Genomic DNA, 22,788 nt, shown 5'->3' with positions numbered 1-22,788 from the left:
GATTTGTCAAACTGCAGCCAAGCAAACATGGATGATCATGTCACCAGAATGAGACCCTGGATATTTATTGGAAAGGAGCATCAAGCTCATCGTCGTGCACTTTCACCTCCCTGAGAAGTTCATCATCAATTATTTCATCTGCAGTCTAATAAACTGAATGGTTTCCTGAGTCGTAGTTGGAGGAGAACACAGTACTTCAACATGATGGTGATTATATCAATATTTACGCACAAGAGAGTTCAGACATTTCCCGCATAATTCATTTAAACAACTAAAAAGATCCAACCTTGTCTAGCCGATCTCATTTTATCAACATTTGGAAAGTTTATCAACAAATGTCGTGTTTCCATCAGGCCTGTCGTGACATGTTTTATTTGCCTGGTACTTTACTGTGTTTCCATCAGGCCTGTCGTGACATGTTTTATTTGCCTGGTACTTTACTGTGTTTCCATCAGGCCTGTCGTGACATGTTTTATTTGCCTGGTACTTTACTGTGTTTCCATCAGGCCTGTCGTGACATGTTTTATCTGCCTGGTACTTTACTGTGTTTCCATCAGGCCTGTCGTGACATGTTTTATTTGCCTGGTACTTTTACTGTGTTTCCATCAGGCCTGTCGTGACATGTTTTATTTGCCTGGTACTTTTACTGTGTTTCCATCAGGCCTGTCGTGACATGTTTTATCTGCCTGGTACTTTTACTGTGTTTCCATCAGGCCTGTCGTGACATGTTTTATTTGCCTGGTACTTTTACTGTGTTTCCATCAGGCCATGACATGTTTTATTTGCCTGGTACTTTACTGTGTTTCCATCAGGCCTGTGTGACATGTTTTATCTGCCTGGTACTTTTACTGTGTTTCCATCAGGCCTGTCGTGACATGTTTTATCTGCCTGGTACTTTTACTGTGTTTCCATCAGGCCTGTCGTGACATGTTTTATCTGCCTGGTACTTTTACTGTGTTTCCATCAGGCCTGTCGTGACATGTTTTATTTGCCTGGTACTTTTACTGTGTTTCCATCAGGCCTGTCGTGACATGTTTTATCTGCCTGGTACTTTTACTGTGTTTCCATCAGGCCTGTCGTGACATGTTTTATCTGCCATGTACTTTACTCGCATACAAAAAGGTTGGATGGAAACCTGGTTAGTGAACATGTGGAAAATGAATGCTCAGTTTCTGTCGTGCATGGTATTATGGTCCCACGTACCGCTAGCAGCATTTTAGCCACAGACAGTTAGTTATGTGCTAGTCTGTGATTGATTCGTGTGCAACGAGCATAAGAATATGCATTTATTTCAGGAAATGGCATCTCGTTCTCATTCTGAAAAATAAGAATCTTCTCATCTTGGTAGGCCACTTGATTTCAATATCTAAAGTGAACAGGCTCAAACAGTTGGAGACGGACAGGATGGGGTATTCAGAACTGTTCTACTTTGTTAGCACACAAATAGATCCACGTTTGGCGACACTTGAAAAATAATGATTAGCTGGCTAACTCACTAGAATGTGGGGCTTGTGAGAGATTGTTTATGAGAGCTGTGTTAATTTTCTACAATGCCTGATTCAAGTTAGTCATTATTAGTGGATGTGTGCATCGATCTGGTAAACTTGTAACAAAAATGGCAATTTCATAGACAGACTTGATTATATTTAGTCTCGGTATAATTTCACAAGCCCTGAATTCATTAGATTATTGCTGACTGTTTTAAATGCAGTGTATTGGCCTTTAAATTGTGCAACAAAGCTTAGAGAAAACATCACATCGAGATATATGGTGAATAGCCCATAAGTGCCCATAGGTGACAGCATACCCCCCCACCCTACCAAAAAACAATTGGCAAACAATAAATCCAATTCCCTGAAATAATGTAAACTTCGCAGTAGGAAGCCTAATATATTTGTGCTACTGTACCAACTAATCGTTCACGTTTTTATTCAGGCAGTAAACGCTAAGAACGCTAACAACAACGAGAAATGGTTTGATGAAGAACGCAAAAAAAAACTCAAAAAAAGAAATTGAGAAAGCTATTCAACCAAAAACACAGAGAACCAGGAAATCTTAGTTTACGCCTTCACTAAGGTGAAACACTAAAACAGAAACGCAGTGCTTTCAAAAAGTATTCATACCCCCTTATTCCACACTGTTGTGTTACAGACCAAATTCAAAATGGATTAAATAGATGTTTTATCTCACCAATCTACACACAATACCCCATAATGACAAAGTGACTTACGTTTTTTTTAAGCTAGGGTTTTTTAGCCCATAGATTTAGTTGTAAATGAGCATTAAAAGTGCAAAATATTCTCTGCACCCCATGACGACATGTTCTCAGTTTGTGTCATGAACAGTGCTTGTGCCTATAGAGATAGACGTGGTGCACGACGCATGGGGGGGGCTGAGTGAAAACCTGTTTTAAGGGAGGATGCGAGCACAATCGTTACGCTAGGTGCCGGCTGAACTGAAGGACGAGGAAGGCTTTAGGGGAGTGTGTGTGTGTGTGTGTGTGTGTGTGTGTGTGTGTTCTCCCCATGTGACTGTTGACCGGGGTCACAGTCAACTACCTTTCTACCCTCTTGAGCCTGTTGGTGTATTTCTCTTCATGGATCTTGCTATAATTAAGTGTTTTAATATACAGTGTACAATATAATATTAAGAACACCACCCCCCCATTGCCATCAGAAAAGCTTCCCATTAGTTGTCTACCACACCCAGTTCAAAAGGCACTTCAATATGTTGTCTTGCCCATTCACCCACTGAATGGCACACACACACACAATCCATGTCTCAATTGTCTCAAGGCTTAAAAATCCTTCTTTACCCTGTCTTCTCCCCTTCATCTACACTGATTGAGGTGGATATAACAAGTGACATCAATAAGGGATCATAGTTTTCACCTGGTCAGTCTCATGGAAAGAGCAGGTGTTCTTAATGTTTTGTCCACTCAGTGTATATATTATTATTAAGAACTAGGATTACATTGACCGATTTAACTTCTGTCAACGATTTATTTCCTTCCCAGTAATAAAATGGTATATACCTGTATAAAGAGAAAACCACAGTACTGCAGGCAAGGTCAGTGAGTTTGCTGATTAGCCACGTGTTGTCTGTGTGTGTGTGTGTGTGTGTGTGTGTGTGTGTGTGTGTGTGTGTGTGTGTGTGTGTGTGTGTACACGATATAGTCAAGTAGCAGCAGAATACCTGAGGGTCTGTCTTGTTAAAAATAGAACACATCACACACAAACACACACACACACACACACACACACACCTGCCACATAGACACACATTGACAGACACACACACACACACCACACAGACAGACACACACACACACACCTGCCACACAGACAGACACACACACATAAACAGACATACACACACACCTGCCAAATAGACAGACAGACACACACGCCCGCCACCCACCCGCACTTCATCCACACGGTATTTCATGACCCTAAAACCTTCCACGCCGCGGATATAACCGTGGGGACTGCGGGCTATGAGTCACCCCACACAGCACTAATATGAATGTCATTCTCTTCATGGTGACGGGGGTCTAAATAGGAACACAAAAGTAGAAACATACAATATCCTTCCTTCGCATATTAGAGTATTATTCTACACACTAGCTATTATTTAATGAGCTCTATCCTCCCCCAAACAAGACCACATTTGGTTGGTCTGGACAAAACCAAATCTGAACCAATCATAGACGTCTGTGTTCCACAAGTTTGTACATTACAGTACAGTAGTATATGGCTGTGGGCTACAGTAGTTCATTTAGCAGACAATATTTGCTGATAATTCCATTGGCATTATTTTATAGTGAGAAGAATACAATTGACCATTGAATATTTTTACATGATGCACATGGGTATGATTTGAAAAAGTGGCAAAAAAATATGCATTCGTCTGTTTATTCCCTTAGACTGGGCACCCTGGGCATCATTCACAAGATATATTCTCACCTATCAGACTACTCTCAATTTAATCTCGTCTTTACATACACTAAATAATATGTGAAATGAGTTTGGATTTAGAATGGTCCTTTATCATGCACCTGTCAGAACAGGGGTAGGGAGGGGGAAAGGCCTGTCATCTGATTTGTCTGCACTTGAAATGCAAATGGAGGACGCTTTTCCCGCAGTTCATTTTCATGCATCTCCTGTTGAAAACAGAATCAACGTGCTTAATATTATGAAAGTTGAGAAATAAATATAATAGGCCTAGCCTATAGAAATCCTCCTCTTTTTAATAGAGGCCATCAAAACAATGTTAGTCTATGAATCAACCAGCTATGAGGAGCAACAGAGCCCTGAGTACCAGGCCATTAGGACCTGATGGAGGGGACAACAGAGCCCTGAGTACCAGGCCATTAGGACCTGATGAAGGGAAAACAGAGCCCTGAGTACTAGGCCATTAGGACCTGGGGGTGGGGGGCAACAGAGCCCTGAGTACCAGGCCATTAGGACCTGATGATGAGTACCTACCAGGCCATTAGGAAAACAGAGGCCTGAGTACCAGGCCATTAGGACCTGATGGGGGGGCAACAGAGCCCTGAATACCAGGCCATTAGGACCTGATGGAGGGACAACAGAGCCCTGAGTAGGCCAAAAGAACCTGGCAGTTGGCAAGTTTGGTACACTACTAGTGACCATCAGAGGCATCACAGCGCAGTTTTGGACAGCCAGCGCTCTTAGCTAACAGCCAGCGCTCTTAGCTAACAGCCAGCGCTCTTAGCGCTAACAGCCAGCGCTCTTAGCTAACAGCCAGCGCTCTTAGCTAACAGCCAGCGCTCTTAGCTAACAGCCAGCGCTCTTAGCTAACAGCCAGCGCTCTTAGCTAACAGCCAGCGCTCTTAGCTAACAGCCAGCGCTCTTAGCTAACAGCCAGCGCTCTTAGCTAACAGCCAGCGCTCTTAGCTAACAGCCAGCGCTCTTAGCTAACAGCCAGCGCTCTTAGCTAACAGCCAGCGCTCTTAGCTAACAGCCAGCGCTCTTAGCTAACAGCCAGCGCTCTTAGCTAACAGCCAGCGCTCTTAGCTAACAGCCAGCGCTCTTAGCTAACAGCCAGCGCTCTTAGCTAACAGCCAGCGCTCTTAGCTAACAGCGCAGAAAGGAGGAGTGAATTGCCCAACACTGACCTGTGACCAGTCTTATCAGTATGAGAGTTGGGCAACCTCAGACAGTTATAAAGGTGTGTGTACGTCCAAGTGTCCAACACTCAGCAGCCAGCTGGACATCACCTGTTCATCTGAAGTAGGATGGAAATGGCTCAGAACCTGATCTAAGGTCAGCTTTTTGCTTCCCCCTATAAAGAACTACAGATAGGTAACTTCCTCGATCTGTGCTAAAAAGCAACTTCCAGTCTTCCACTAGTGTCAGCCAGTAGGAGTGCCTGAATCTAACCCTTGTGAGTTGAGGGGGAGGGGTTCCCTGCACAGGTGGGGCGTGTTGGGGACAAGGGTTAGAGGGCCTTGAGTAAATATGAGACAATGGGGCAACCATTTAAGATAAGAGAAGAGGGGGATAACTTTTGTTTATCTATTTCACTTGTTTCCCATGCCAATAAAGCCCCTTGAATTGAATTGAGAGAGAAGGAAGGGGGAGGGGCAGACAGTGAAAGAGAGGGAAGGGACCAGACAGTGAAAGAGAGGGAAGGGACCAGACAGTGAAAGAGAGGGAAGGGACCAGACAGTGAAAGAGAGGGAAGGGACCAGACAGTGAAAGAGAGGGAAGGGACCAGACAGTGAAAGAGAGGGAAGGGACCAGACAGTGAAAGAGAGGGAAGGGAAGACAGTGAAGGAGAGGGAAGGGACCAGACAGTGAAAGAGAGGGAAGGGACCAGACAGTGAAAGAGAGGGAAGGGACAGACAGACAGTGAAAGAGAGGGAAGGGACCAGACAGTGAAAGAGAGGGGGAAGGGACCAGACAGTGAAAGAGAGGGAAGGGGAAGAAGTGAAGAGAGGGAAGGGACCAGACAGTGAAAGAGAGGGAAGGGACCAGACAGTGAAAGAAGGGAAGGGACCAGACAGTGAAAGAGAGGGAAGGGGAAGACAGTGAAGGAGAGGGAAGGGGAAGACAGTGAAGGAGAGGGAAGGGGAGGTGGGGGCGGACTGAGTGAAGGAGAGGAAAGGGAGAGGGGCAGACAGTGAAGGAGAGGGGCAGACTGAGGAAAGGAGAGGAAAGGGAGAGGGGCAGACAGTGAAGGAGAGGGGCAGACTGAGGAAAGGAGAGGAAAGGGAGAGGGGCAGACAGTGAAGGAGAGGGCAGACTGAGGAAAGGAGAGGAAAGGGAGAGGGGCAGACAGTGAAGGAGACACTTTTTAACTTGTCACAATTCCAACTACAGGGCAGACTGAGGAAAGGAGAGGAAAGGGAGAGGGGCAGACAGTGAAGGAGAGGGCAGACTGAGGAAAGGAGAGGAAAGGGAGAGGGGCAGACAGTGAAGGAGAGGGCAGACTGAGGAAAGGAGAGGAAAGGGAGAGGGGCAGACAGTGAAGGAGAGGGCAGACTGAGGAAAGGAGAGGAAAGGGAGAGGGGCAGACAGTGAGGATTTACACCAACAAAATACAAAAAAATGGATTAGCATGCTTTGTAATGTTTCTTTAATAATAAATGTATTACCAGTAAGTAATGTGGTGTATTGTTTAATTTAATTTTTGTGATACGAGTCTTTTAAACAAATTATCACTGGCACAAAAATGTTTACCTGCCCCTTTAAGGGCAGAAGATTCCTGTGGTAATGTGACTAGTCATGTTTGTGCCTGTGAGATTCAGTCTGACCAGTAGCAGCCTTCTCTTCCCTAGCAGTTGAAACTCAAAACAGTGAAAAACAACATAGCTTGTGAACAACACAAGGTAAATAGCCAAGAAACACAAGGACAAAGTCTCACTTCAGTAGACGTTCGTTTCAAGTAAATTAGACCAACTTTCATGCCTGTAAGCAGCGCTTCTAAAAATGTACATTTCACTCAGATCACCTACTGCAGCATTTATTTTACTATAAATGTGATCATACTACACTATTTTTTTATCACAAATGCTAGTGAAATGCTCACACTGCGAAGCCCTGACCACCCACCAACGTGGCTGGTGAAATAGACATCTTAACTACCAATGCCAAAATCTACCCGCAGGTGTTCATTTGACAGAGTTTCCCAACTGTTGCTTGCCTAGGCTATATCCCTGTACTCAAAATCAAAAAAAGGTAGGCATGAAGTTATTGTTTTGAAATATGTATCATTCGCACTGGAAGCTAAAATAAACGCTAAATAGACACTTTTTAACTACATGTCACAATTCCAGACATAACAACGCACAACAGTCTATTTTCTGTGAATTTATCTTCACTTTACCAGCATTGCTTCGCATAGACGCAAAAAAAATAAACTTGCTTTCTAATCTGAAGCGCATGACGCCGTTGACGATGTTCACGCCCAAGAACATCAAGGTAACCTGCCTACATGACTACCAACCTGTAACACTCACGTCTGTAGCCATGAAGTGCTTTGAAAGGCTGGTCATGGCTCACATCAACACCATTATCCCAGAAACCCTAGACCCACTCCAACTTGCATACCGCCCCAACAGATCCACAGATGACGCAACCTGTGGATCTCAACTCAACACTACCCTTTCCCACCTGGACAAAAGGAATACCTACGTGAGAATGCTATTCATTAACTAAAGCTCAGTGTTCAACACCATAGTGCCCTCAAAGCTCATCACTAAGCTAATGACCCTGGGACTAAACACCTCCCTCTGTAATTGGATCATGGACTTCCTGACGGGCCGACCCCAGGTGGTAAGGGTAGGTAGCAACACATCTGCCACGCTGACCCTCAACATGGGGGCCCCCTAAGGGGTGAGTGCTCAGTCTAGAGGTCGACCAATTATGATTTTTCAACGCCGATACCGATTAAAATCGGCCAATTTTTTATTTATTTATTTGTAATAACGACAATTACAACAACTGAATGAACACTTATTTTAACTTAATATAATACATCAATAAAAATCTATTTAGCCTCAAATAAATAATGAAACATGTTCAATTTGGTTTAAATAATACAAAAACAAAGTGTTGGAGAAGAAAGTAAAAGTGCAATATGTGCCATGTAAGAAAGCTAACGTTTGAGTTCCTTGCTCAGAACATGAGAACATATGAAAGTTGGTGGTTCCTTTTAACATGAGTCTTCAATATTCCCAGATAAGAGGTTTTAGGTTGTAGTTAATATAGTATTTATAGGACTATTTCTCTCTATACCATTTGTATTTCATATACCTTTGACTATTGGATGTTCTTATAGGCACTATAGTATTGCCAGTGTAACAGTACAGCTTCCATCCCTCTCCTCGCCCCTACCTGGGCTCGAACCAGGAACACATCGACAACAGCCACCCTCGAAGCAGCGTTACCCATCGCTCCACAAAAGCCGCGGCCCTTGCAGAGCAAGGGGAATAACTACTCCAAATCTCAGAGCGAGTGACGTTTGAAACGCGATCAGCACACACCCCGCTAACTAGCTAGCCATTTCACATTGGTTACACCAGCCATTAGGCTGATAGGCTTGAATTCATAAACAGCACTGTGCTTGCGAAGAGCTGCTGGCAAAACACACGAAAGTGCTGTTTGAATGAATGCTTACAAGCCTGCTGATGCCTACCATCGCTCAGTCAGACTGCTCTATCAAATCATAGACTTAATTATAACATAACCCACAGAAATACATGCCTTTGGTCATTAATATGGTCCGGAAACTATCATTTCGAAAACAAATGGTTTATTATTTCAGTGAAAAACGGAACCCTTACGTATTTTATCTAACGGGTGGCATCCCTAAGTCTAAATATTCTTGTTTACATTGCACAACCTTCAATGTTATGTCATAATTATGTAAAATTCTGGCAAATTAGTTCGCAATGAGCCAGGCTGCCCAAACTGTTGCATATACCCTGACTCTGCGTGCAATGGACACGAGAGAAGTGACACAATTTCACCTGGTTAATATTGCCTGCTAACCTGGACTTCTTTTAGCTAAATATGCAGGTTTAAAAATATATACTTCTGTATATTGATTTAAAGAAAGACATTGGTGTTTATGGTTTGGAACAGTCGTCCAACAATTGTGCTTTTTTCACAAATGCGCTTTTGTTAAATCATCCCCCAGCGTTGCATCGATTATATGCAACTCAGGACACGCTAGATAAACTAGTAATATCATCAACCATGTGTAGTTATAACTAGTGATTATGATTGATTGATTGTTTTTTATAAAGATAAGTTTAATGCTAGCTAGCAACTTACATTGACTTCTACTGCATTCGCGTAACAGGCAGTCGCCTCGTGGAGTGCAACGAGAGGCAGGTGGTTATAGCGTTGGACTAGTTATCTGTAAGGCTGCAAGACTGGATCCCCCGAGCTGACAATGTGAAAATCTGTCATTCTGCCCCTGAACAAGGCAGTTAACCCACTAGGCTGTCATTGAAAATAATAATGTGTTCTTAACTGACTTCCCTAGTTAAATAAAGGTATACAAATATATATATTTATTTTAAAATCGGCGCCCAAAAATACCGATTTCCGATTGTTATGAAAACTTGAAATTGGCCCTAATTAAATAATTCCGATTAATCGGTCGACCTCAAGCTCAGTCCCCTCCTGTACTCCCTGTTCACCCATGACTGCATGGCCAAGCACGACTCCAACACCATCATGACACAACAGTGATCACCGACAACGATGAGACGGCCTATAGGGAGGTCAGAGAACTGGCAGTGTAGTGCCAGGATAACAACCTCTCCCTCAACGTGAATTGTTACAAAGGAAATGATTGTGGACTACAGAAAAAGGAGGATCGAGCACACCCCCATTCTCATCAACAGGGCTGAAGTGAAGCAGGTTGAGAGCATCAAGTTCCTTGGCGTCCACATCCCCAACAAACTAACATGGTACAAATACACCAAGACCGTCGTGAAGAGGGCACAACAACGCCAATTCCCCCTGAATAGACTGAAAAGATTTGGCAACAGAGAGCATCCTGACCAGTTGCGTCACTGCCTGGTATGGCAATTCCTCGGCCTCCGACCGCAAGGCACTTCCGAGGGTAGTAGCTTCCTGCCATCCAGGACCTCTATACCAGGTGGTGTCAGAGGAAGGCCCAAAAGAATTGCCTAATACTACAGCCACCCCAGTCATAGATGGTTCTCCATGCTACACTGCCGCTACTCTCTGTTATTATCTATACATAGTCACTTTAACAACTCTACCTACATGTACATATTACTTCAATTACCTTGACTAAACGGTGCCCCCGCACATTGACTCTATACTGGTACCCCCTGTATTTAGCCTCGCTACTGTTATTTTATTGTTTCTCCTTAATTATTTGTTATTTTTAATATAAAGTTGTGTCTTTTTGAGATGCAGTGTGTGTGAACGGATGATCTCCACGTGTGTATTTCCCACTATAAAGCATGGAGGAGGAGGTGTTATGGTGTGATGGTGCTTTGCTGGTGACACCGTCAGTGATTTATTTAGAATTCAAGGCAGACTTAACCAGCATGTCTACCACAGCATTCTGCAGCTAAACGCCATCCCATCTGGTTTGAGCTTAGTGGGACTATCATTTGTTTTTCAACAGGACAATGACCCAACACACCTCTAGGCTGTGTAAGGGCTATTTTAACAAGAAGGAGAATGATGGAGTGCTACATCAGATGACCTGGCCTCCACAATCCCCCGACCTCAACCAAATTGAGATGGTTTGGGATGAGTTGGACCGCAGAGTGAAGGAAAAGCAGCCCAAAAGTGCTCAGCATATGTGGGAACTCCTTCAAGACTGTTGGAAAAGCATTCCAGGGGAAGCTGGATGAGAGAATGCCAAGAGTGTGCAAAGCTGTCAAGGCAAAGGGTGGCTATTTGAAGAATCTCAAATATATTTGTTTAACATATTTTTAGTTACTATATGATTCCATAAGTTTATTTCATAGATTTGATGTCTTCACTATTATTCTACAGTGTAGAAAATAGAAAAAATAAAGAAAAACCCTTGAAGGAGTAGGTGTTCTAAAACTTTTGACCGGTATTGTGTGTGTGTATATAAATATATATATTTAGTGGCATGAAAAAGTATGTGAACCATTTGGAATTACCTGGATTTCTGCATAAATTGGTCATCAAATCTGATCTGATGTTCATCGAAGTCACAACAAACAGTGTGCTTAAACTAATAACACACAAAGTATTGTATTTTTCTTGTCTATATTGAATACATCATTTAAACATTCACAGTGTAGGTTGGAGAAAATGTGTGAACCCCCTAGGCTAATGACTTCTCCAAAAGCTCATTGGAGTCAGGAGTCAGCTAACCTGGAGTCCAATCAATGAGACGTTGGTTAAAGTTGCCTTTCCCTATAAAAAAAAAAAACACAAAATTTGAGTTTGCTATTCACAAGAAGCATTGCCTAATGTGAACCATGCCACGAACAAAATAGATCTCAGAAGACCTAAGATTAAGAATTGTTGACTTGCATAAAGCTGGAAAGGGTTACAAAAGCCTTGATGTTCATCAGTCCGCGGTAAGACATATTGTCTATAAATGGAGAAAGTTCAGCACTGTTGCTACTCTCCCTAGGAGTGACCGTCCTGCAAAGATGACTGCAAGAGCACAGCGCAGAATGCTCAATGAGGATAAGAAGAATCCTAGTGTCAGCTGAAGACTTACAGAAATCTCTGGAACATGCTAACATCTCTGTTGACGAGCCTAGGATAAATAAAACACGAAACAAGAATGGTTTTCATGGGAGGACACCACGGAAGAAGCCACTGCTGTCAAAAAAAACATTGCTGTACATCTGAAGTTTACAAAAGAGCACCTGGATGTTCCACAGCGCTACTGACAATATATTCTGTGGACAGATGAAACTACAGTTGAGTTGTTTGGAAGGAACACACAACACTGTGTGGAGAAAAAAAGTCACAGCACACCAACAACAAAACCTCATCCCAACTGTAAAGTATGGTGGAGGGAGCACCTCAGGGCCTGGACAGCTTGCTGTCATCGACGGAAAAATGAATTCCCAAGTTATCAAGACATTTTACAGGAGAATGTTAGGCTGTCTGCCAATTGAAGCTAAACAGAAGTTGGGTGATGCAACAGGACAACGACCGAAAACACAGAAGTAAATCAACAACAGAATGGCTTCAACAGAAGAAAATACGCCCAGTCAGAGTCCTGACCTCAACCCGATTGAGATGCTGTGGCATGACCTCAAGAGAGCAGTTCACACCAGACATCCCAAGAATATTGCTGAACTGAAACAATTTTGTGAAGACGAATGGTCCAAAATCCTCCTGACCGTAGTGCAGGTCTGATCTGCAACTACAGAAAAAGGTTTGGTTGAGGTTATTGCTGCCAAAGGAGGGTCAACCAGTTATTAAATCCAAGGGTTCACACACTTTTCCCACCATGCACTGTGAATGTTTACACGGTGTGTTCAATAAAATACATTAAAACGTATTGTTGTTTGTGTGTTATTAGTTTAAGCAGACTGTGTTTGTCTATTGTTGTGACCTCGATGAAGATCAGATCAAATATTATGACCAATTTATGCAGAAATCCAGGAAATTCCAAAGGGTTCATATACTTTTTCTTGACACTGTGTATTTTTTTTATTTTATGTTTTTTTCTTCAACATATTTTAGTAAATACTTTAACACTTTTTCTTGAGACTGCATTGTTGGGGTTTTAAGTCATCATTTCACTGGAAGGTCTACAACTCTTGTATTCAGAGCATGTGACAAATAACATGTGATTCGATTTGATGCTCGCTGCATGTGTTCTCTCTCATTCACTACCATGCATTCTAATTCCAGCTTGAACACACGTGTAAAAAATTTTTTTTTAAATAAAAACCTGCTTTTCGTTAGATATGAGCTTATTAAGGGTTATAGGCAAAGCCTTTACAACAGACACTATGTCTCAGGGTTAGGCTAACCTGGCAGAGGCAGAACATAACTAGTGTCATAAAATGTAATGGACAATGAAAAATATTGGGCTGGGTCAACGTGAAGGAATGTTGTTGAACTGTCTGTGACGCACACACGTACGAGCACACACACAGCGATGTCCCTAACAACTGACAAAAGCACAGTACATGGTGAGACAGGCCTATCTGCCAGCACAGATACAGGCTACAAGGTCCATGTGCACAATGACAAACTATAGACACCTGACAATTGAAAAACCCACCAGAACATTGGGAGAGGGTTGGCATGAGATATTCAATCTGAAACCGTGTTTTTAACATTCAAACAACCACTTACAGTAGCTGTACTGTACCTTCAGGCTCTATGGCTTCCAAACTTGTCTTTTTTTAATGCATTCCGTAGTTTTATTTTTGGGGGGATATTTGAGATAGTTTAATGAAGCACACTGCCTGCCCTCCAGGACATCTACAGCACCCGGTGTCACAGGAAGAAGATCTTCAAGGACCTCATCCAGCCGAGCCACTGTCTGTTCACCCCGGTACCATCTAGAAGGCGAAGTCAGTACAGATGCATCAAACCTGGGACCGAGAGACTGATAAACAGCTTCAATCTCAAAGCCACCAGACTGTTAAACTGCCATCACTAACAGACTGGCTGCTGCCAACATACAGACTCAAATCACTGGCCATTAGTAGCCAGACCACTCCCAGTACCCTGCCCTGAACTTACTCACTGTCACTAGCCAGCTACCACCTGGTTACTCATCCCTGCACCGAAGAGACTGCTGCCCTATGTACATAGACACAGAATCACTGCTCACTTTAATAATGTTTACATACTGTTCTACCCATTTCATATGTATACACTGTATTCTAGTCAATTCCATCCTATTCAACTATTGGTATACATACACACACACACTATTCTATCCTACATATTCATCAGATATACTACATATTCTATCCACATACTGTCCATAAATCCTATCACTCACACACACAAAGTATGTGGTCCCCCCCTCTGCTGCTATAACAGCCTCCACTCTTCTAGGAAGGCTTTTCACTAGATGTTTTGGACACTGCTGTGGGGACTTGCTTCCATTGAGCCACAAGAGCATTCTTGAGGTCGGGCATTGATGTTGGGCGATTAGGCCTGGCTCGTTCCAATTCATCCCAAAGGGTGTTCGATGGGGTTAAGGTCAGGGCTCTGTGCAGGCCAGTCAAGTTTTTCCACACCGATCTCAACTAACCATTTCTGTATGGACCTTGCCTTGTGCACGGGGCATTGTCATTCTGAAACAGGAAAGGGCCTTCCCCAAACTTTTGCCACAAATTTGGAAGCTCAGAATCATCTAGAATGTCATTTATAATGTAGCATTAAGATTTCCCTTCACTGGAAGTAAGGGGCCTAGCCGCAACCACCCTGTGTGGCGCAGCGGTCTAAGGCACTACATCGCAGCGCTAGAGGTGTCACTACAGACCTGGGTTCGTTCCCGGGCTGTATCACAACCGTCTGTGATCGGGAGTCCCATAGGGCGGTGCACAATTGGCCCAGTGTCGTCCGGGTTAGGGGAGGGTTTGGCCGGGGTAGGCCGTCATTGTAAAAAAAAAAGAATTTGTTCTTAACCGACAACTATAATAAAAAAACATGAAAAACAGTTATTATTCCTCCTCCACCAAACTTTACAGTTGGCACTATGCATTCGGGCAGGTAGCGTTCTCCTGGTATCCACCAAACCCAGATTCCTCCGTCGGACTGCCAGATGGTGGAGCGCGATTCATCACTCCAGAGAACGTGTTTCCACTGCTCCAGAGTCCAATGGCGGCGAGCTTTACACCACTCCAGCCGACACTTTGCATTGCGCATGATGATCTTAGGCTTGTGTGCGGCTGCTCGGCCATGGAAACCCATTTCATGAAACTCCAAACAAACAGTTATTGTGCTGACGTTGCTTCCAGAGGCAGTTTGGAACTGTGTTGCAACCGAGCACAGATGATTTTTACATGCTGTGCGCTTCAGCACTCGGCGGTTCAGTTCTGTGAGCTTGTGTGGCCTACCACTTAGCGGCTGAGCCGTTGTTGCTCCTAGGCATTTCCACTTCACAGTAACAGCATTTACCGTTGACCAGGCCAACTCTAGCAGGGCAGACACTTGACAAACTGACTTGTTGAAAAGGTGGCATCCTATGACGGTGCCACATTGAAAATCACTTCAGTAAGGCCATTCTACTGTCAACGTTTGTCTATGGAGATTGCATGGCTGTGTGCTCGATTTGATACACCTGTCAGCAACGGGTGTGGCTGAAATACCTGAATCCACAAAAAATATATTTACCCTCCGGACACCAATGTTGCTCGTCCTAATATTTTTAGATCTCTTAATTCCATTCTATTACTATTAGGTTTGTGTGCATTGTTAAATATTAATGCACTGTTGGAGCTAGGAACACAAGCATTTCACTACACACGCAATAACATTGGCTATATATATGCGACCAATAACGTTTGATTTGATGAGCTCAGGTCATTTCCAAGGTCATTGTTGTAAATGACAATGTGTTCTCGATCAGTCAACTTACTAAAGAGTTCATAAACAATAGGCATTCTGTCTGTCTGTCTATAACTCACTCTATCCATCTCTCAGTGATTCAGTAAGGTATGACAGAAGGGCTTCACATAGTGGTATTAAAAGGTCAGCTGGCATTATCTTTCTCTCTGATGAGGAAACAATGAGACACCATGGAGGATCATCAGGGTGACTCACAGCAGGAACACACACACACCATAGATTGTCCTCTCTGATACAGCACGGCAAGCAGTACCAACAGGACCCTGAACAGATTCTACCCCCAAGCCATAAGTCTGCTGAACAAGGCTGCTAGATAGTTAATCAAATGGCTCCCGGACTACCTGCATTTACCTTTTTTTTTAACTAACTCTCTTGCACTGACTCTATACACATGTATCTCTACCCACACAAATTACACCCCAACACACGCTCAAGAGCAAAATGCTGTTTTTCCTTATCATTACAAGAAAGCAGGACTGGAAGCTAGCCACTAGCCTGGACAGTGATCAGAGGTTTTCATTGATTCTGTTCGTGTACAGTATTACCTTTCGCCAAAGGGCCATAGACAATGTACATAGCCTATATGTTCACCTAAAGGTTTCACCTCAACTCTGTGTAATATCACCCTACAATTTTATGAACAGTGACCAGGTGTTTTCATTGATTCATGTCTACAGACAGAATAGACCATCTACATCAATGGAGCAGAGTTTCCGTTAGGAAAACGTGGCGCAGGACAATTGAGAAATGTACACGAGCCATATGCAATGGTTGCGCAACCTGATTAGGGCGTCCACCCACGGTGCTCAGAATGACACCAATCACATTTACATTATGGTCATTCATATTAACAACGCATTAGCGAAGATGTGCGGTCCTTCTTACCGAATTCTGAAGGGCACTTTGAAGATGTTAGGACAACTGTCCACATGTACTTTTCCTCGGTCAACAAGACGAGTCACGAACAGCAACATCACTAGCCTGTCGATCTACAATAACACATAGTAGCAAAGGTTACCTATTCTATTGGTCGGTTTGTCGAGAAAGAAAAAGCCTATTCCAAACAGACTCCGGGACAGTTGTGGGATGATAGATCCCAAATTCATACAACCAGTAGGCCTATGGTACATTTTGTTTTTATGGTAAAAAGCAATGAGTCTGACGCAACAGATCAGAACATTTATCTTCAAATGTTGATAAACTATTATTTCTTCAGATTATAAACGCAGCAACACACACAAGGCAGTAGTAGTTCAGGCTGCGCGCCAATGTTCATTCCATAATGGAATTAGTAGGTAAACACGCACCACACATGCGAGCGGTTTTATGTAACAAATTGAAATATAGACCGTTAGAAAGAGACAGTTAGAAAGACAGGAGATCTAATATGCAACAAGTAGCATGGGTTGCTAATATGACTAGGATTGTGCCTTTGGCTACAGGACAATGACAGAAAGTTGATATCTGTGGAGGCAATTCTATGGTCTGATTTTGGCTACTTTGAAGCAAGGTTAAGACATGCCTCATAATATGTCATAAAACATTCAGGTTTGAAACAATTAAGTATATGTTTTCATAATGCATACTGCCTCCAGTTCATCGCAATGTGGTGTGTGATGCGCTGAGGAAGCCTGCTTCCCGTTGCCTATGCTGTGTGAGGTGCTGAGGAAGCCTGCTTCCAGTTGCCTATGCTGTGTGACGCACTGAGGAAGCCTGCTTTTCGTTGCCTATGCTGTGTGACGCGCTGAGGAAGCCTGATTTCCGTTGCCTATGCTGTGTGACGCGCTGAGGAAGCCTGCTTTCCGTTGCCTATGCTGTGTGAGGTGCTGAGGAAGCCTGCTTTCCGTTGCCTATGCTGTGTGAGGTGCTGAGGAAGCCTGCTTTCCGTTGCCTATGCTGTGTGAGGTGCTGAGGAAGCCTGCTTTCCGTTGCCTATGCTGTGTGAGGTGCTGAGGAAGCCTGCTTTACGTTGCCTATGCTGTGTGAGGTGCTGAGGAAGCCTGCTTTACGTTGCCTATGCTGTGTGAGGAAGCCTGCTTTCCATTGCCCATGCTGTGTGAGGTGCTGAGGAAGCCTGCTATTTGCTGTTTGAGATGCAGTAGCAGCAGCTCTGTGACAGATTTTCCACTCAAAGGCTCTGTGTCTGTATGCATGTGACAAATAAGATAGATAATGAATATACTGTACACACTCGCCAATTTAATTCCACTAAATTATGCAAATTAACCTATAAACTGATAAGCTTGACCAGTCAAACGTATTTACATCGACTAGTATTTCAATGAATAGGCTAAAAAGCATTATTTTGCAATGAGATGTTTTTTTTAAATCGGCCAAAAGCTTAAGGGGAGGACCATCCTATTCAGTGAATGTTATAAAATAACAAATAGTGAAACGTTTAAAAAGTTACATTTTTTAAAATAAAACTACAAAAAAGTATATTCAAGGAACCAAATGACTGATTAAAAACACACTGTTTTAGAAAAGTGCTTTTCTTTAAAAAAAAAAAACAAGGAAATGTCTCAAGTGACCCCAAACTTTTGAACGGCTGTTGTAAGGATATTACCTTACAATGGAATAGCTTGGTCTCTGCTGTCCATGACAACACATTAGACCCTATTCACCTTTAGACTGGACCAGAGACAAGGTGTGGGGCGTCGTACAGACAGAACACTCAGGACAACAGCAAATGGCAGACAGTGTTGGGTGCCATGGCAACCGATGCCAAACGGCAGGGAGTGGAACTCTGGAACTCGACATGCCGTTGCGGGAGTCATGTGTTTCGCCAACTCACCATGGATACGAAACAGACAGATGCAGAGCCAGACAACACAGTGGAGGGATCATGTAGTAAATGTGTCAACCCGTGTCATGTATCCACTATCCCTCTACGGTGTACTGGGTAAGCCAATAGAGATTAGGTGGAACAATGTTTCACAGCCAAATCTCACTCGTCGTCCAGTAGCCGTGCCTGCCTGCCTGCCAGCCTGCCTGCCAGCCACCTCTGAAGACCTTCCAGAGAATGAGCTTATGTGCTGCCATACTGACACTTATAATGACATTAACTACAACTTTACTCAGTCCTATTGTGATAGGCTGGCTAGGCTACATTACCAGACCGTAGTAGGATGCAGACTGCCTTGTTTATGTCTGTATGGGCCTACATTGTTCAAGGTTGAGTGAGAGGTCTGAATGAGAATTACAAGGCTACTGAGGTTCTAATTCTGAATCAATGAAAACAGAGAACGAGACACACAATGTCATCCCAATCACATGACTGATAACGAAGAGGAGGAAGAGATGCCCCTCCTCCATTCATATATAGAGAGAAACACATACAGTGTGACCGTTTGTTTCTGTCTGTCTGCCTGGCAGCGAATGAGAGCTGAAGAAGCCATCTACAATCTGTGTCTGTCTAGGTGTCTGACCTTGAGACAAAACCCTGGGAGAGAGTGATTAATTAAAAAACATCCCTGCGAGAGTGTGTGTGTGTCTAAAGAAGCTAGGTGAATGAGAAGTTTGTACACGACAGTGTGTGAGATATGGAATCCAAATGGGGTGAACCAGGAACAGGACAGAGTCGAGCGGCTCATAGAATGCAGCCTACTCATCGATGCCATGTAAAAACATAAAACAAGCCCACAAAGAATCCATAACATCTCTCTCAACGTTCACTGAAACTGATGGAGAGAAAACATGCATTTCTGGGCCCAAATATTTGGATGTGTGTGTCTGATAAAAAGTGACAAGTCTCTATTTCTCACACACATGTTAAATCCTATTAGGCCCCATCACCTGACCTCACTCTTCCATAGGAAGAGGCCCCCATCAGCCACTGCTGTCCCTGACAAGGTAAACAAACTAGGTAAAAAAGGTAGTAAACTAGGTAAATAACTTATTTACTGATCAGGTCACAAACAAATTAATGTAAACAAAACCACCTTCCCTCCATGTGAGCCCCAGGCAGAATTAGTGCACTATAAAGGGAATCAGGTGTCATTTGGGATTCAGCCTCCAAAACAAACCTTTCTTGAACTCCTCCAACATGGAATCCAGCTTGGTGTCGTGGAACACGAAGTGAACCGGGTGGTTGTAGAACTTGGTGATGGTCTTCAGCGTCGTACAGTCATCCGGATCAACGAAAGCCAGGTCCTTGACAAACAAGATATCCACAATGTTGGACCTCTCGTCCTCAAACACCGGTATGCGCGTGTAACCGCTCTCCATGATCTCTGACATGGTGTTGAAGTCTAGCACAGCGTCGCTGTGGATCATGAAGGAATTACTGATCGGCGTCATGACATCTTCAACGGTTTTGGTCCTGAGCTCAAGCGCCCCCTGGATCATGTTGAGTTCCTCTTTGACCAGGTCATTGTACGGTTCTGTTACTCTCAGCATCTCCACCAGCTTCTCCCTGTTGTACACGGTACCGATCTCCTGGCCCAAGATGCAGTCCAGGAGTTTACTGATGGGCCATGACAGAGGGAAGGTCACCAACATGAAGAACTTGGTCACCATGATGGTGTTGGCTCCTACAGCCAGTCCGTGGCGAGAGCACAGCGCCTGGGGAACGATCTCCCCGAATATGACAATACCTATAGTGGAGGCGACCACTGCTCCCAGACCTGACCCTATCAAGTCATCCAGGAGGATGGTGAGAGTTGTGTTGACTAGCACATTACCCAGGAGTAAGGAACATAAAAGATAGTTCCCTTTTCTCCGAATGGGCTCGATCTTGCTGGCGTACCTCTTCTCCTTTTCGGTACCGCAGTTCTGGACTATCCGGAGCTCCATAGGATCTAGGGCCATGAGTCCCAGGTTGAGCCCGCTGAACATACCTGACAGTACCAACAGAGCGCAGATGAGGATGCACTGGAACCACATAGGAAGCATAGATTTCTTTTCCTCCACCACTCGCAGCCTCCCGTCATCCTCACCCAACAGGTACCACTTTCCATCTTGACTGTCCCGGACGCAGAGCCCATACTCCTTCTTGAGCTCGCGCTTCCGTAGCGGCTTGATTTTCAAACTCACCACCCCGGAGGTTCCGAGGTGGCTCACGTTCATGCCACCCCGAATAACGATATCTTTGGTATATTCGGCGCAAGTCCTGTTAAAATTAGCATTATTGCTGGTAACATCAACATGTTCATGTTCCATGAACTTGATCTGTGACGAGGTGTCAGGAAGAATCTGCAGCCCGTAGAACCTCATGAAGATGTTGCTCTCCTCTGTTACTTGGATCACCCCGTCGTCCGTGGTAGTAGCTGGCTTGTCGCTCCTCTCCAGCCGCATGCCGAAGACCTGGGTGGGGCTACCGGTCTCCGGGATCCCCGTCTCGGCTTCTGTGCCCGCTGTACACCATAGTAAAATGATTAAAGTTAGCGTGTACCCCTGCCAACCACTCCAGTCTGTCGCCATGTTTGTTTCACTCTAAGCGAACTCGGAGATGACGTCACCTACGGACTTTGCACAGCCCGCCCGTCATTAACATAATGCTGCGGATCGTCCAATCCGCATCCGAAACGTCACGTAATAAAATTGAGTGAGCCCCTCTTGTTTTCTTAAGGTGGACTGCTAGTATTGTTTTTAAGGTGTCCGTACACAAGGGTATCAATAGCGTTTGTGGCATGTATAAATGTTATTTTAGTTATTGAGATGGAACAGTGTTGTTGTTTAAAGCAGCAATCTACATTTGAGACAATAACCATGCGTTTTTCCCCGCCACTGGTTCGGGAGAAAGTTGACGTTTGTGGAAGCAGAAATAAATGTAGCCACTCTCAAATTCATAGTCATAACGTTATATGCATACAAGAACTGATCTTCCATGGTATCAAAATGATCGATTTTCGGCTATACAGTGTTTGTTTACATTTACTTTGTTTACAAACATTGAAGTTAAACAATTTTGTATTTTGGGTTCTTGTACGACAGTTGAACTAAGCCCATGAGTCATTTCTAAGTTATATTCTTCAAGAATCATTGGGTATATATATAATGTATGTAGCAACTGCAGATTCCCCTTTAAAGTCTGAGTTGTGTTGCACCTGCTCCTATTTGCAGTCAACTGCACCTTGTTGGTAGGAAACATCATCATCACATAAATGTCCCACTGTGATTGTAGAGTGACGAGAGGATTCCCAAATTCTGATATTGAACCTGGTTTATTGCTATTTCTAACTGACTACATGATGATCTTACTGCTCTACCACTAACCTGCAAGATATTGCTGAACATTTGGACATATCGTTTTGATTTATTTATTAATGTATTTTAGTATTTGTAATTTAAATACGTTAAGTACTTTTATTTGAGTATTATAATCATTATTCTAAAAAAAAAAAAAAATAGACTAGCAAATTGTATTTGAAAGTATTTTCAAACACTTATTTGAAATACCTGGGTTAAGTGTATGGAGGTTTAATTGAGTCAATGTATTTGAATATTTTCAGATAAAGGCTATCTGAATTAAGGTTGCAAAGGGAATGTTTATTACTGGTATCTTTTAAAGTTTACTTGTAAACTAACATAATTTTTGGTATCTTTTACGACATCTAGTGGCCATTCTTGGGTATTTCAGATAATCACAAATAAAATTGTATTTGACACACGCACCGAATACAATGCTTTTTACAGGCCCTTAACCAACAATGCTGTTTTAAGAAAATAACAGTTAAGAAAATATTTACTAAATAAAGTAAAGAATGTTCACAAAAAAGTAACACAATAAAATAAGAATAACGAGGCTATATGCAGGGGGTATGTGCAGGGGTTTGATTTGATGAATTGTTCAGCAGTCTTATGGCTTGGGGGTAGAAGCTGTAAGGAGCCTTTTGGACCTAGACTTGGCGCTCTGGTACTGCTTGCTATGCGGTAGCAGAGAGAACAGTCTATGACTTGGGTGGCTGGAATCTTTGACCATTTCTTGGGCCTTCCTCTGACACCGCCTAGTATAGAGGTCCTGGATCGCAGGAAGCTTGGCCCCAGCGTTGTATTGGGCTGTACGCACTACCCTCTGTAGCGCCTTAAGGATGGAGAACAGTTGCCATACCAGACGTGGATGCAACTGGTCAGGATGATCTCGATGGTGCAGCTGTAGAACTTTTTGAGGATCTGGAGACCCATGCCAAATCCTTTCAGTCTCCTGAGGGGGAATAGGCGTCGTCGTGCCCTCTTCACAACTGTCTTGGTGTGTTTGGACCATGATAGTTTGTTGGTGATGTGGCCACCA

At 43.5% G+C, this 22,788-nt stretch overlaps 1 protein-coding gene across 3 annotated transcripts in view; it reads right to left on the bottom strand.

Annotated features, from left to right (window-relative positions):
• Positions 1 to 21,012, bottom strand: part of LOC112262547 (metal transporter CNNM4) — a 66,800-nt gene extending 45,788 nt beyond the window's left edge. For all 3 annotated transcript variants that reach the window (XR_006084788.1, XM_042331309.1, XM_042331310.1), the window contains exon 1: positions 19,583 to 21,012. Coding sequence is in view for 2 of the 3 variants with exons in the window: in XM_042331309.1 (XP_042187243.1) it covers positions 19,583 to 20,978 (1,396 nt within the window). In the remaining variant the exon portion in view is untranslated. The remainder of the gene's footprint in view (positions 1 to 19,582) is intronic.
• Positions 21,013 to 22,788: the final 1,776 nt, after the last annotated feature.

The sequence above is a fragment of the Oncorhynchus tshawytscha genome, linkage group LG12 (genome assembly GCF_018296145.1).
Source record: "Oncorhynchus tshawytscha isolate Ot180627B linkage group LG12, Otsh_v2.0, whole genome shotgun sequence".
Classification (NCBI taxonomy): domain Eukaryota; kingdom Metazoa; phylum Chordata; class Actinopteri; order Salmoniformes; family Salmonidae; genus Oncorhynchus; species Oncorhynchus tshawytscha.
This window is presented reverse-complemented; position numbering and strand designations above follow the sequence as displayed.